Consider the following 14,752-nt stretch of genomic DNA (forward strand, 5'->3'; position numbering starts at 1 on the left):
CCATTTCATTGAACAACATTCTTCCTAGGAAACGTCCCTGTAGATATGCTTAGTAATGTACATAAAAAGTTTGCACCAGGATTTTAACATTGCAGCCTTGTTTATAACAAGAAAATAAAACGGATGCAACTGAAGTGTATATCATGAAAATTAAAAAAAATTTTTTTTTAACGTTTATTTTTGAGACAGAGACAGAGTGCCAGTGGGGAGGGGCAGACAGAGATGGAGACACAGAGTCCTAAGCAGGCTCCAGGCTCTGAACTGTCAGCACCAAGCCCAGTGCAGGGCTAGATCTCATGGACTGCGAGATCATGACCTGAGTCAAAGTCAGAGGCTTAACCATCTGAGCCAACCAGGCGCCCCAGTCACAGAAAAATTTTAGACTAAATTATGTACATCCATACAATGGAAAACTTAAAGTAGATTAAGTAAGTACTGACAAGGATATATACATATACACAATATATTTAAATGAACAAAATATACATTATAGAATATTGTGCACACAAATATCTAACTATGATCATCTCTAGAAGGTATGATTACAGAGGATCTAGCTTCATACTAAATTATGTTCATTTTACCTACTTTTCCTTTTTACCATTCACACTTTATGTTTTTAATGCAAAACACAAATATTTTTATGCCTAAAATTTGGGAGACATAATACTTCTTTCCCTCAAACCTGAATATAAAACACTAATAAGAAAAAAATAAAAGTATTTCATTTTTGAAAAAAAAATAAGAATATGAAATAAAACCAAAGTATTTAACAATTTTAAGACTTTAAGTTGTAAGAAATTCTGACTGATGTTCACAAAAGTCAGTAGCCACTTACTGAAACTATACATAATTGTCAATTATTATAATTTTCCTAATTTAAAATGAATGCAGCTCATTATATTCCATGTTACTATTATTCATAAATTTTTTGTAGTTATGTGTATGTTTTTTATATGACTTCCCTTCACTGCAGTGCATTTATCTACTGGAGGTTGAGTTTCTTAACAGCAAGGGTAGAAAGCCAAAATGTTTCAATGTCTAAACAGGTGGAAAAAAAATTGACAGAAATTTATCAATAAAAATAAAAATAATGTACTGAATATTTAGATTAGATATTTGTAGCTATACTTCCACCTTGGTTTTCATATTGGTGTTTTCCTCTCAAATTGCTATAATTTGTTATTTTCATACCAACAGAAATTTTTAAGAAAGCTAGGAACATGAAACTTTACCCTTCATTTCTTATAATCAGAACCCATCAGGCTTCTATGAAGTAAGTACTCTGATCAATCCCCATAACTCACAGTTAAAAGTTTAAATCTTCATAAATATCTAAAAATAAAATTCTTAGATATTCCGCATGCTAAGCGATCACTTTCCATTAGGCTATGTAAATTAAACTGTATTTTTGACTGACATCAATTAGATCATAAATATTACATACATACAGACTAAAAGTTAAGTAAATGAGCTTCTTTTTAATGATTTTTGGAAAAAGAGAAAATTATCAATGAAAATATTACTCATGAAAGAAAGAGGAGAAAGTAGGTGAGCACCAGGGGAAAGAGACCAATGGAAAGATGACTAAAGTTAATTCCCATGAGGCATTTAGCTCTGGCTTGACACATAAGTAGTCAGAAGATGCTAGCTATTATTATATACAAATTACAATGTATAGTAAGTTGATAGGTTAGAGTAAGTCTTCTGTAAGAATATAAACAATAACTTCAGAGAACTGGAAAATAAGTATCATTAAGGCCATGAAAGAGCTGGAAAATCTAGTTGAATGCCATCATTTCACAGATAAACTATAGAACTACAGAGACTCATGGGAACTGTAGGAAACTGAAACTTGGCTATATGAAATTATTTGTCTGCCATTATATGTCATGAGGAGTGTCATGATAAACCACCTCATGGTATCATTAATAAAAATCAGAATTTAAATTCTTTACTCAATTGCTTAACAAGTCCTTAAGAGCAAAGACACATAAAGACAGAATACGATAATTATTTTGTCTATTGATATGCATTTCATCATCAAAAGAAACAGCATATTATTAACAATTCTATATTATACATATTACAAATAATGATAATAGGTAAGTGTGTAATTGCAATATATTTAAAAGATAATACATTTAATATATATACCTACATATGAAGATAACACATTATATGTAAATAACATTTTTATGTTCTGAATATATTCATATATAAAGTAATATAAGTCCAGTTAGATTGAAATTCAACCTTTATTTTCCCTGGCCCTATTTGTAAATCAAAAATGGATTCTTATAAAGGAAGAATTAGGGGCGCCTGGGTGGCTCAGTCGGTTAAGCGTCCGACTTCAGCTCAGGTCACGATCTCACGGTCCGTGAGTTTGAGCCCCGCGTCGGGCTCTGGGCTGATGGCTCAGAGACTGGAGCCTGCTTCCGATTCTGTGTCTCCCTCTCTCTCTGCCCCTCCCCCATTCATGCTCTGTCTCTCTCTGTTTCAAAAATAAATAAACGTTAAAAAAAATTAAAAAAAAATAAAGGAAGAATTAGAAGACAGGAAGATATGATTAGAACAAAGTGTACCTCATAGGTTGGGACTCCATTTATATACAGACTCCTGGCAAAAAAACGTCACTAGTGTTTCTTCCAGAACACACTTCCTACACGTAGGAAGTGTGTAAGTCAAAAAAGAATCTTGGAGGTTATAAGCAGCAGAAAAATATGATAACATGATATAGTCAAGACCATCATTGCTCTAGATACTGTAGAAAACCTATTTGGCGTAATTAGTCCTAAGGATCCTCAAAAGGAGAATATGCACAACCAATAAAAGAGATTTAATGGTAACAGATTTTGAAAATGTCTTTTACTAGTAAACTCACATCAAACTATTACTAGGTTGGCACTGCTGACAAAACATACAGGGTGTTTCTTTCATATAAATACACATTTCACACGCTCACAAAGTAAAAGAAAACAAAACAAAAACCAAAAGGAAATTTTCACACTTAAAGCTTCTGATCATTATTTCAACACACTAATTATAGCCAGACATAGCAAGCACTTTTTTTTAAATCTTATAAAGAGAATGTTAAGGAATGTCCATTGTTTTACCATCTTTTTTTTTTTATCAACTATTATTTATAGCTACTAAGGTGTTTACTTAGGAATCTGTTTTTTCTTTTCTTTTTTTTTTTTTTTTTTAAACAATTTTTAATTTTTTTTTTTTTTCAACGTTTATTTATTTTGGGGACAGAGAGAAACAGAGCATGAACGGGGGAGGGGCAGAGAGAGAGGGAGACACAGAATTGGAAACAGGCTCCAGGCTCTGAGCCATCAGCCCAGAGCCCGACGCGGGGCTCGAACTCACGGACCGCGAGATCGTGACCTGGCTGAAGTCGGACGCTTAACCGACTGCGCCACCCAGGCGCCCCAGGAATCTGTTTTTTCAATAACATTTATTTATTATTGAGAGACAGAGAGTGAGCATGAGCATGGGAGGGGCAGAGAGAAGGAGAGACAAAGAATCCCAAGCAGGCTCCAGGCTCCAAGCTGTCAGCACAGAGCCCGCCGCGGGGCTTGAACTCACAGACTGTGAGATTATGACCTGAACTGAAGTCAGACACTCAACCAACTGAGCCGCCGAGGCACCCCAGGAATCTATTTTTTTAATGTTTATTTTATTTTTGAGAGAGAGAGAGAGCGGGGAGGGGCAGAGAGAGAAGGAGACACAAAATCCAAAGCAGGCTCCAGGTTCTGAGTTATCAGCACAGAGCCTGACACAGGTTTTGAATCCACGAACTATTAGCTCATGACCTGAGCCGAAGTTGGATGCTCAACCAAATGAGCCACCCAGGTGCCCCAGGAATCTATTTTTAATGTTTTACTTAAGAGGGGGGAGGAGGGCCAGAGAAAGAGGGGGACAGGGAATCTGAAGCAGGTTCCAGGCTTTGTGCTGACAGCAGCGAGCCTGATGTGGGGCTCACATTCATGAACCATGAGATCATGATCTGAGCCAGTCAGACGCTCAACTGAGCCACTCAGGCAGCCCTACAGGAATCTATTTTTTATGACAAATTCAACTTTCCATTTTCCATCTTCTAAAGATAAAAATATGCATAGACATTGGAATACTAAGGAGAGTTGGCAATGAGGGAGAAAGGGGCCAGGGAGAGGTTGACAGCTCTGACTCCATCTTGCAACTTCCGCCTATTGTAGAGTTCTTGGAAGAGCAGCTATTTCCTGTATGCATGATAAACATCTTGAGGTTCAGATATCTAGAAAGTTTCCTGACCTGTCCCACAATATTGAACAAAAGAGGTCAACTAATCACTGAGCAATCTGAAATTTCTCCATCACTGCAGTTTTAAGCTCTAAAAACACCACCTTCCCTTGATCTCTTCAGATAGGCACACCAACTGTGTTGGGTTGTCCTTTTGCAAACCTAAATAAAGATTTGTCTCCTTTTTCCTTGCTCATAGGTTCGTTCCTGAAGTTCTTTAACAATGGGCGATGCGGATGGGATGTGAAGCAACCTCCTAGGTATTTCCTATGAACCTCTGGAACTGCCAAAGTATACATGGAAGCCCCTTGTTGCTTCTCTTCCTGTGGCTTCTATAATCCCAGGAGGTGATTAAGGTACAGTCTTCTCACATCTCCAACCTTGGAAGAGGTCAGGAGACTTTTCTTTCAGGAAATTTCCTCACTTCAGAACTACTAACAATTCACGCAGGGATTATTCCAATATAAAATGGGTACCAATCTCTCAGAAAGAGCTCTTGCTGATCTGCTGTCATCTAGCCCCCCGCTGGTTTTATGTATAAAAACCACAGCCCAGGGAGCTGTACATTTGTCTCAACCTGGGTTCAAATTACTGAAGATGGTTTAAAACTTCACTGGCCTCGTTGGGGCACCTTTGCTGTCCCTAAATTGGTATATGTAAGAGCAGAACTCTAGAGGCAAAACTATCCTACTTCACAACATCAATAGGAAGTCTATTTTAATTGGTACTCAGAAGCTTCTAAATGAACCAATGATTTCATCATAGCCTCTTTCAACGTTTATTTATTTTTGGGACAGAGAGAGACAGAGCATGAATGGGGGAGGGGCAGAGAGAGAGAGGGAGACACAGAATCGTAAACAGGCTCCAGGCTCTGAGCCATCAGCCCAGAGCCTGACGCGGGGCTCGAACTCCCGGACCGCGAGATCATGACCTGGCTGAAGTCAGATGCTTAACCGACTGCGCCACCCAGGCGCCCCCATCATAGCCTCTTTAAAGTCAAAGTCGAAGTTATTGGCCCTAGTTCTGATAATCGGGTACTTTCTTTCACCCCCCTGGTCCAAAACAGAACTTCTAAATCTTTCAAAATTTCCTACCCCCACCCCAAAATTCAGAACAGTTTACTTGACAACTAACATTGACTATCAGTGCCTACAATCTAGGTTCTCCTGACCTTTACCAACTAGTATGCATGCTTGTTGGACCTACACAGGCCCAAGAATGGATGGATAAATCTGGATGGGAAGATTCCCTATGGGATTTTAAACTTCCTTATAATGAAACCCTAGAAAAACCTTCTAAAATAGCTGCAAGTTAAAAAAAAAAAAAAATAGCTGCAAATTTAATCAAAGTGATTCCCTATATGTGGCCACTTCCAACAAATTAGAAGGCAATACAAAAAACTACGCAAAAAAAGGAAGAACCTGTTTCAGAGCTTTTTGATAATTCAAAACAAAATTTGTCTGATTCTGGAATCCCTAGATTGGATAAAAGAGCAACCAAGTTGTTTAATTCAATGTTTCCAGAGGGCCTCTTTGATTCAGTCTCAACTCTGGTCAAATAAAATGACGCCAACTCGCAGACCAAAACTCCTTTACCCTTGCAACCACTGCTAAAAGAGTGGCAAAAGTTGTCAAAGGAGAAAAAGAAAGATGAGTGAATAGACTTTTGAGCTGTCAAAAACAAATGATGAAGTTTATGGCTTTACAAATAGCAAACCCCAAATCCATGCCACAAGTTAAAACATCCAGCTCAACTGATACAACCCTTTTTCTTTTGCAAAACACCTAGACATTTCAACAAGGAAAGCCTGAAATACAAAAGATTCCTCCAATAGAATCCACAAATTTCAAACACAATTCCCTTATCAGATTAGGGATGTTCTGAGGACAAACGGGATTTTTCCCTTTCTCCTAGCAAACACCACAGGAGAAATTCCTATAATGATTCAAAATGACAACCATTTCATTCTCATAGACTCTGGAGTAATTTAGTCAGTCTTCAATCCCTTTCTATTTTCCAATCCCCTTCCTTGGAGTAGAAAAGTATTTACCATGATCGGGGTGACTAATCAGCCACAAAAAGGAAAAAGGAAATATTTTTAGATCTGCCGTCTCAATCTTCAGAATTCCTAATTCTACCTATCTGCCAAATACTACTCTTCCGTCAGTCCACTGCCCTCCCATTCCTAAAGGTACCTGATCAGTTATGGGCAACTTCCTCTACCAATATAGGACACATAATTTCAGCTTCCCCAATAACCATTCAAATTGATCCACCAAAGCCCTTATCTAATATTAAGCAGTACTTGTCAAGCCTTATGGCCATTAAAGGAATAACTCATTATTCAAGACCTTATCAACTAAGGATTGGTCATGCCCAGTACGAAATCTTGCAATACTCCCATTTTTTCAGTTAAAAATCCCATAATAGAGGATGGCATTTTGTTCAGGACCTTAGGGCAGTTAACACTACAACCCATCACCCTACTGTTCCTTACCTCTCCACTCTCCTTTCTAATATACCCACTAAAACAACTACTTTTTCTGTTATTGACCTATGCAGTGCCCTTTTCAACATCCTCATGGACTCCCAAAGTCATTATCCTTTTGCTTTTACATGGAACAATCAACAATACACTTGCACAGCCCTACCCCTGGGACATATCCAAAGCCCTATTTCTCTCAAATCCTCCATGTTGACTTGAAAGATTTTGATTACCCTGGGAAATCTGTACTATTACAATATATAAACAATTTTGTGTCCCCCCCCCCACCCTAAAGGCCTCTCTCATTGACATGAAGTATCTTCTCCAACAATTAGCCAACAAAGGACACAAAGTATCTACAGATAAATTACAATTCTGCTCTGTCTCTGTCAAATTCCTAGTCCACCTTTTAACACCGGTTGGGCTAAAAATAGAACCAGACAGAATTACTACCATCATGCGATTCCCTCAACCCCAGACTAAAAGACAATAATGAGGTTTCCTGGGTCTTACTGGATCCTATCACCTTTGGATTCCTAATATTCCCTCATATGCTCTCCTGACTGCAACCCTCTAGACCCTAATCCATGGCCTCAAGAGACCTGTGATGCCTTCATACCTTTTAAAAAACAGCTCATCTCTTCCCCAACTCTAGGATATGCTAATTACCAACGGGCCCTTCCTTTTTGTCCATGAACTTTCTGGTAATACCTTGGGAATCCTAACCCAAAGGTATGGAGGCCAACAATGCCCCACAGACTTTACAGGGTATTACAGACTTTAATCAGGCCCTTTGGCCAAAGGATTACCTCCCTGACTCCATGCCCTAGCAGCCACCTTAATACTCCTTACTGCCACCAGAGAAACAAACAAACAAACAAACAAACAAAAAACTAAATTCTCCCCTATAGATATTAGTCCCACATACAGTTAAAACTCTCTTAAGGGAGCCTGAGTGGCTCAGTCAGTGAAGTGTTCTACTCTTGATATCCACTAAGGTCATGATCTGGTGGTCATGAAATCAAGCCCTGTGTCAGGTCCATGCTGAGAGCAGAGCCTGCTTAGCATTCTCTCTTTCCCTCTCCCTCTGCCCCTCCCACCCCTCCCTCAAAATAAATAATAAAAAAAAAATAAACATTTGGAAAAAAAAAAAAAAAACCTCTTAGATTCCCACCACACCAAACATCAATCCACCAGTCCATCTATCCTTTCCAATCATTCCACACTCTTGTCCTCTTCTCAATCTGCTACCTGACTTCCCTTACCCCTCAAAGATTCAACTGAATTCAGTTGCATCCTTGTAACTCACTCATTACTTACTACTCAATTAGACCTTCATAAATCTCCCCTACCAAATCCACACTTTACTTGGTTTATTGATGGATCTTACATTAAAAATGGTCAAGGAAAATACAGTGCAGGATACTCTGTAGTATCCACTGAAAAAAAGATCAAAGCAGGCTCCTTGCCCCATGCTCATTAGGCCCAATAAGCTAAATTACATGCTCTAACAAGAGTATGCCAATTGGCAATACATAAAGCTCTCACTGTCTATGGAACAGATAGGTTTTTGGGGTTGCCCATGATTTTGGTATGCTCCAGAAACAGTGAGAGTTTCTAACATCCTCTGGCCAATCCATAAAAACAAAACTTATATATGAAAACTGCCTTGACACCATTCTCTTTCCCTTTTAGGCTTAGCTATTATAAAAATTCAAGCTCATTCCAACCTTGATATCCCTGAAGCCAAGGGCAATCATGCTAACCAGGCTGCCAAAAATGTGGTGTTTCAAACTTCTGATTTACAAACAACCATCTGTATGACCTTCATTCCCTTAACCCAAATTACTTAAAACAAACTCAACAAAACATGACTGAAGATGTAAAGGAGAAATGGATGAAACAAGGCTCCTATGAGAACTTCTCCAAGACAACCTTTGGTGGGACCAAATAACAAACCTGAACTACCAAAAAGAGCCCAAAGAGCTCTTTTTTAAAATTTATCCAAGATATGGCAAATTAGGGCACAAGTAAAATTGTCCAGTGGGCACAACAGCAGTATTGGAAACCATCTCCAACTGTTGCCCAACAAATATTTCAAAAATTTTCCCCTTGCACAATCCTGCAGAACCATATCATGCTGCTTTACGTCAATTCTCAGTGGGCCATTTGACATCTTGCAAATTGATTGCATCCAGCTTTTCCCATTTACCAAATATAAATATGTATTGGTAATGATCTGTAAGTTTTCTCACTGGATCAAGGCATTTCTTTGTAGGCAGGCAACAGCTAAAGCAGTGGCCAAAAACCTATTAGAAAAAAAATCATTCCCAATTGGGATATTTCTTGACAGCTACATAGTGATCAAGTAACCCATTTTACTGGTCAAATTGTCCAAGAGATCTGCAAAATTGTTTTTTTGTTTTTTTGTGTGTTTTTTTTTTAAGATCTGCAAAATCTAATCCATCTTTCAACATTTTCATTGCATCTACCATCCTCAACCCTCAGGATTAATCAAACAAACTAATGGCATAATCAAAACTCAATTGGCCAGGGACATCTGGGAGGCTCAGCTGGTTGAGTGTCCGACTTCACCTCAGGTCATGATCTCGCGGTTCCTGGGTTTGAGCCCTGCATCAGGCTCTGTGCTGACAGCTCACAGCTGCTTCAGGTTCTGTGTCTCCCTCTCTCTCTGCTCCAACCCCAGTTGTTCTTTCTCTCTCTCTCTCTCTCTCTCTCTCTCTCTCTCAGAATAAATAAACATTTGAAAAAAAAAAAAAAATCCTGGTCCCAAACCCTGCCTCTTGTCCTATTATCTAAAATCTAGCCATACTGGAAAAGCTCAATTGTCTCCATTCCAAATCATCACTAGGCATCCTATGAACCTAATCAAGGGTCACTTGCCCTCCACTTTGTTACAAGGAGAAATTCTCCAGTACTGTAAGGGACTTCTGCAGAATACATACAAAAAGGCCAAACTTGTTAAAGATTCATTTTACAGAATGTTCCTGGGAGATGAAGAAAATACTCATGACCTTAAGCCTGGAGATCCAGTATACTTGAAGAGACATCAACTTAAAGATTCTTTACCGCCAAAATAGGACCTTATTAGGTATTGCTAACCAACTCGTGTGCAACAAAGCTACCAGGGCCCAACTCATGGATTCACATTTCTCATTTAAAAAGGACTCCAGATCCTGAAAACAACTGGTGAGCCACTCCCCTTTCAGAAGATATCCCAAGACCCAGAACTGAAACAGATAATATCCAATGAAATAACTGAGACCCAAGATCCAGCACCAACCCAGAACTCTACTTTTACTTTAGTTCTTATTTTTTCCCTTTTTGTCTCATTTTCATCACTGTTCTATTGCCCCCTCCCAAGACTGGCTTGAAGTTTTATGACCCTTAGCTCTTCCTGTGGTTTGAGTTCTTAAATGGAGACTTCCTTAATGACCCTCAGGCTTTAATAAGACTTAGTCCTATAGTCCCTACCCTTTGTTCTCAACTCCTATACAAATTCAAGAAGAAAAACCAGTTAACAATAGCCGTATTACTATGTTCTATCAAAGAGAGAACCCCTGTGATTGGAATACTAATATCATTGTTAAGCCTTCCCAAACATAGCCCATGTCCCAAACATACCCCCTAAAAATTGTTGGGTATGTTATTATAACCCACACAACACTCCAACCAAATACAAAAATACTCTCTATTAACTCCCCTTGGTTCAAGAAGATTGTCCCACAGATAACGATCATTAAGATCATGCACAACACCTCTAGTCAAATATAATTGTTCCCCCTCACTCTTTCAAAGGTACCCTAACCCCATTTGCTTTAACCTCCTTTCCTTGTTTTGACATTACTCCTGTCCACAATTGCACTTCTTAAATAAGATATGTCCATCTGGGACCTAGTCTGGTTTCTACAGATGTAAATCTCACTTTTGCAGTCACTGATCACTATAATCTATCAAGCTACAACCATATTTTATCCACGTCCCCTAATGCTACTCCCCTCTACCAGGTCATCGCAGAACAAAAGACAAATGATGAAACTTACTATCAATACTTGGGTCCAGTGATTTCCCAGGGAATGACATATAGAAAGTCTCATTAGTGGAATATGTGTAAGAGGTTTTGCTATAATCAAACTAATCCCAAATTCTATCCTTACTGTGTGATCTCCACAAACCTTATGTTGCAGGACCCCTATCTTCCTTCTGTGCCACTTTTTCCTTCCCCATTATCAAAAGCACCACTCTGAACAATAAAACATGAGCAACTGAATCTTGGTGTGGTTTTGAAGGGTGTATTTTTATCTGTGGCAGCCCTCTTAAATATCTGTCCTTATATGGGAAACCCTTATGGAAGAACTAACCAAGCCTTAGCCTTCAAAAGCATTAACAATACCTGGGTCACTGGACACTGTACTCTAGGATTCATATAACCCAATCTGTCTACCCTACCCACAACCCTACCCCTAATAGAACCCAAAGGGCTTTAGGTATAATAGTTGTTGGATTTGGTCTGGCTATAGGCATGCTGGCCCCCTGGGGAGGATTTTCTTATCACAAACCCACCCAATGTAATCTCACACATGTCTATAGGAATTATCCAACGAAACTGGTTCAGCCCTACAAAATTTACAATGATCCTGGGACTCTCTTGCTTCAGTAGTCCTAGACAATCAAATAGCACTTGACTACTGGTTGGTAGAACAAGGGGGTGTCTGTGCTGTTGCTAATATCTCTTGTTACTCCTGGGTAAATACTTTGTTCAACATGGAATTAGAAATTAAAAAAAAAAAAATTCACACAGGGCTCTTGGCTTCACAATATCAACAAACTCACCTCCAACAAATTAAAAGCTACCTACCATCATTCAATCTCTTTAGTTGGTTGCCTAACAAAATAGGAAATATCTTTAAACCTGGACTACGATACTGAATGAGACTATTAATGTTTGGATTAAATATCTGGTTGCTATATAAAATATGTTTTGTTTGTTTCCACAAGTGCCTCTCTTCTCTTCCACTCCCAAGCTAATTATGATGACTTAAGCTTCTGTGTATACTGCTCCAATGTATATCCCTATGCCCCCTATGAAGGACTGGATAGAACCAAGCAGACAAGCACTTGGGCAACAAGGAACTCTACCATAATGAGTTTCCCCCACCATAATTGACCATGGTGATGTTTCATACACCAGTGATCAAAAAGGGGAAATGAAGAGGAAAAGGGGCAAAGGAACAGTTGACAGCTCTGAGTCCATCTTGCAACTGTCACCAGTTGGAGGTCACAGAACAGTCACTTACTAGAATCAGGATAATCATTTTGAGGTTTAGACACCTAGAAAACTTCCCCCCAACCCACAATACTGAGCAAAAGAGGCCAATCACTGAGCAAATGATACCAACTGAAATTTCTCCCTCATTGTGGTTTGAAGCTTTAAAAACACCACCTCCTCTCATCCTTTTTGGACAAGCACACCAATTGAGTTTGGCTGTCCTTCTGGTTTGTAAAGCTAAATAAAGATCCATCTCCTTTCTCCTTATTCACAGGCTCACTCTTGAAGGTTTTCTTTAACAGCAAACATTTTTTTCTACTTTAGTACATTTTCCTTTAACTTTATGGAAACAACCACCATAGCTTCTGAGTCTGTGCAGCCAGGTGGCACATTGCAAAATGTCCATATATAGCATTGGTTCTCCACTTAAGCAAGCATAGTTTTTGGTTTTTGTTTGTTTCCTTAACTAAGAGCAAAAAGGTCAAGCTCTCTGTTTTTGGTCAACTATCTTTGTTCCTTTGGCCTCCTCATCCGTTTCCTCTGCCTCATGGCATTCTATCCGTGAACTGGTGTTAGGAAAAAAAAGATTGCTAAATCATAATTAGGAAGAGGTTTACAAGCGTGTTGTCTCTGGCTGCTATTATTTGTCATGAAGTTACTAAACACATTCAAATTTACCTCTCACCATTTTTGTATGTTGTAAATGTAAGTAATAGCAAATAAATTACAATATGTGGACATTTTAGATGGTATGGTAATGAATGATTGTATTCTATCTCTGGGGATGCTTGTCCCTAAAAAAACAAGGACAACTAGGTTAAAAATAGGAACAAAATGGAAAAAATAACCCTCCCCATTCACCAGGGTATAAGAATCCATAATATATTACCAACACAGACCCTGTTTGGACTCTGAAACATTTCAAGAAAGGTTGCAAGAACATTTTTTTTTTTTTTCTGAAATGTATTCTTGCCTGGAAGTGTAGGGAGCAACTAAGTAACTATTCACCGTTCATTTCTGCATTATGATTTTATGACAAGATACATTCTTTAATATTCTGGAGCTCAAATATACACTTACAACAAGCCCTTAAGCTTTTCTTCTATCTCAAAAATAATAAAAAGTGCACATAAAAAGTCCCATATGTTAGGCAAGTGAAAATACTCTCTGAAAGTACATATAATAGCTTTATCTGCAACTACTATTAACACAATGAAATTCTTTTCTCTTGGTCAAAGGAAAGTTACAGTTTTCCCCCAAAGTAATAGCTCTTTGTGTTTATCTCCTGAAGTCTGTAACACAAGTGCAAAAAGGCTGCCATCAGACTATATTAAAGTTGATCATTTCAGTTGCCTGTTACCCAGTGGTAGAACTTGCTAGACACAATGAAAGAAATGTTTAAGCAATGAAACCTTGCAGAGAATGACTTACCCTCCTTTAATATAGTCAAGGAATGAAACTTCTGTTTCTACCAAAAAAGAGAGTAAGGTTACCTGAAAAAGAAAAGGGAAGAAACAAGGCAGAAATTACCTGCTGGTACTAACTGAAACCTAAATGGACTTTATTCTAACTATTAGAGAGGAACTCATACTTCATATTAGAGAGGAACATTACATTTTGAAAATCAATAATGATATTATTCTTTATTAAAATCCATTAGGACTGACTGCTCTTATATTTAAAATTTAGCAGAAGGAAAAGGGTCAAAAAAATTAACTAACTCCTTCCCATGAGCAGTTTAGTTCCTTTGAAGAACAGCATGAAAATTATTTACAATGACACAGTGTTACTTCCCATTTTAGATAAAAGGAAAGATTAAAGGAGTTGAATCATAGTTAAAACTAAAATATCAGAATCAGTGAGTTAAACCTTATGAGAGGAAAGGTGTGCTTTTGTCATGTTCCTGTAATGGGGCTATCTAATATTTTAAGTGTCTTGCAGTATACATCTTTAAAAGGAAACTTGAAGAGAACTTAGATTTTGCTTCTCCTAAGAAAACTTAATCTGATGATAAAATTTTCAGTATATTATAATAGAAATATCACAGATGTGAAAAGTACAGCAGAGGTAATATAGTCAATAACACTGTAATAAGGTTGTATGGTGAAATCCAGTGACTGCACTTATTGTGGTGAGCATGGAATAATGGTCAGAATTGTTGCATCAATCACTTGGAATGATAACATTGTGTGTTAATAATACTCCAATGGGGGAAAAAAGGCACACTTGAATTCTCCAAAAAGAAGGAATAGGATGATTTTAAGATTTTTTCACATTCTTAAGATACTTTCATCGACACCTTCCTGTCCTGGTTTAGACCTGCATTCTACAAGGTGCAAATCTTAACACACTATAAGCAAGTACTTTCATGTGCCATGAGTCTTAATAGTTAAGTGTAGCCTGTAAAGAGTATAGTCATTCTTTTTTTAAATTTTTTTTTTCAACGTTTATTTATTTTTGGGACAGAGAGAGACAGAGCATGAACGGGGGAGGGGCAGAGAGAGAGGGAGACACAGAATCGGAAACAGGCTCCAGGCTCTGAGCCATCAGCCCAGAGCCTGATGCGGGGCTCGAACTCACGGACCGCGAGATCGTGACCTGGCTGAAGTCGGACGCTTAACCAACTGCGCCACCCAGGCGCCCCAAGAGTATAGTCATTCTTACTAACACACTTTTTCACACCGACTTGATTC

The 14,752-nt window shown here is 38.3% G+C and overlaps 1 protein-coding gene across 2 annotated transcripts in view; it reads right to left on the reverse strand.

Annotated features, from left to right (window-relative positions):
* Positions 1–14,752, reverse strand: part of CPNE8 (copine 8) — a 236,797-nt gene that overhangs the window by 64,455 nt on the left and 157,590 nt on the right. For both annotated transcript variants that reach the window (XM_045467285.1, XM_045467287.1), the window contains exon 13: positions 13,491–13,552. In XM_045467285.1, coding sequence (XP_045323241.1) covers positions 13,491–13,552 — 62 coding nt within the window. The remainder of the gene's footprint in view (positions 1–13,490; positions 13,553–14,752) is intronic.

Source organism: Leopardus geoffroyi, chromosome B4 (genome assembly GCF_018350155.1).
Source record: "Leopardus geoffroyi isolate Oge1 chromosome B4, O.geoffroyi_Oge1_pat1.0, whole genome shotgun sequence".
NCBI lineage: Eukaryota > Metazoa > Chordata > Mammalia > Carnivora > Felidae > Leopardus > Leopardus geoffroyi.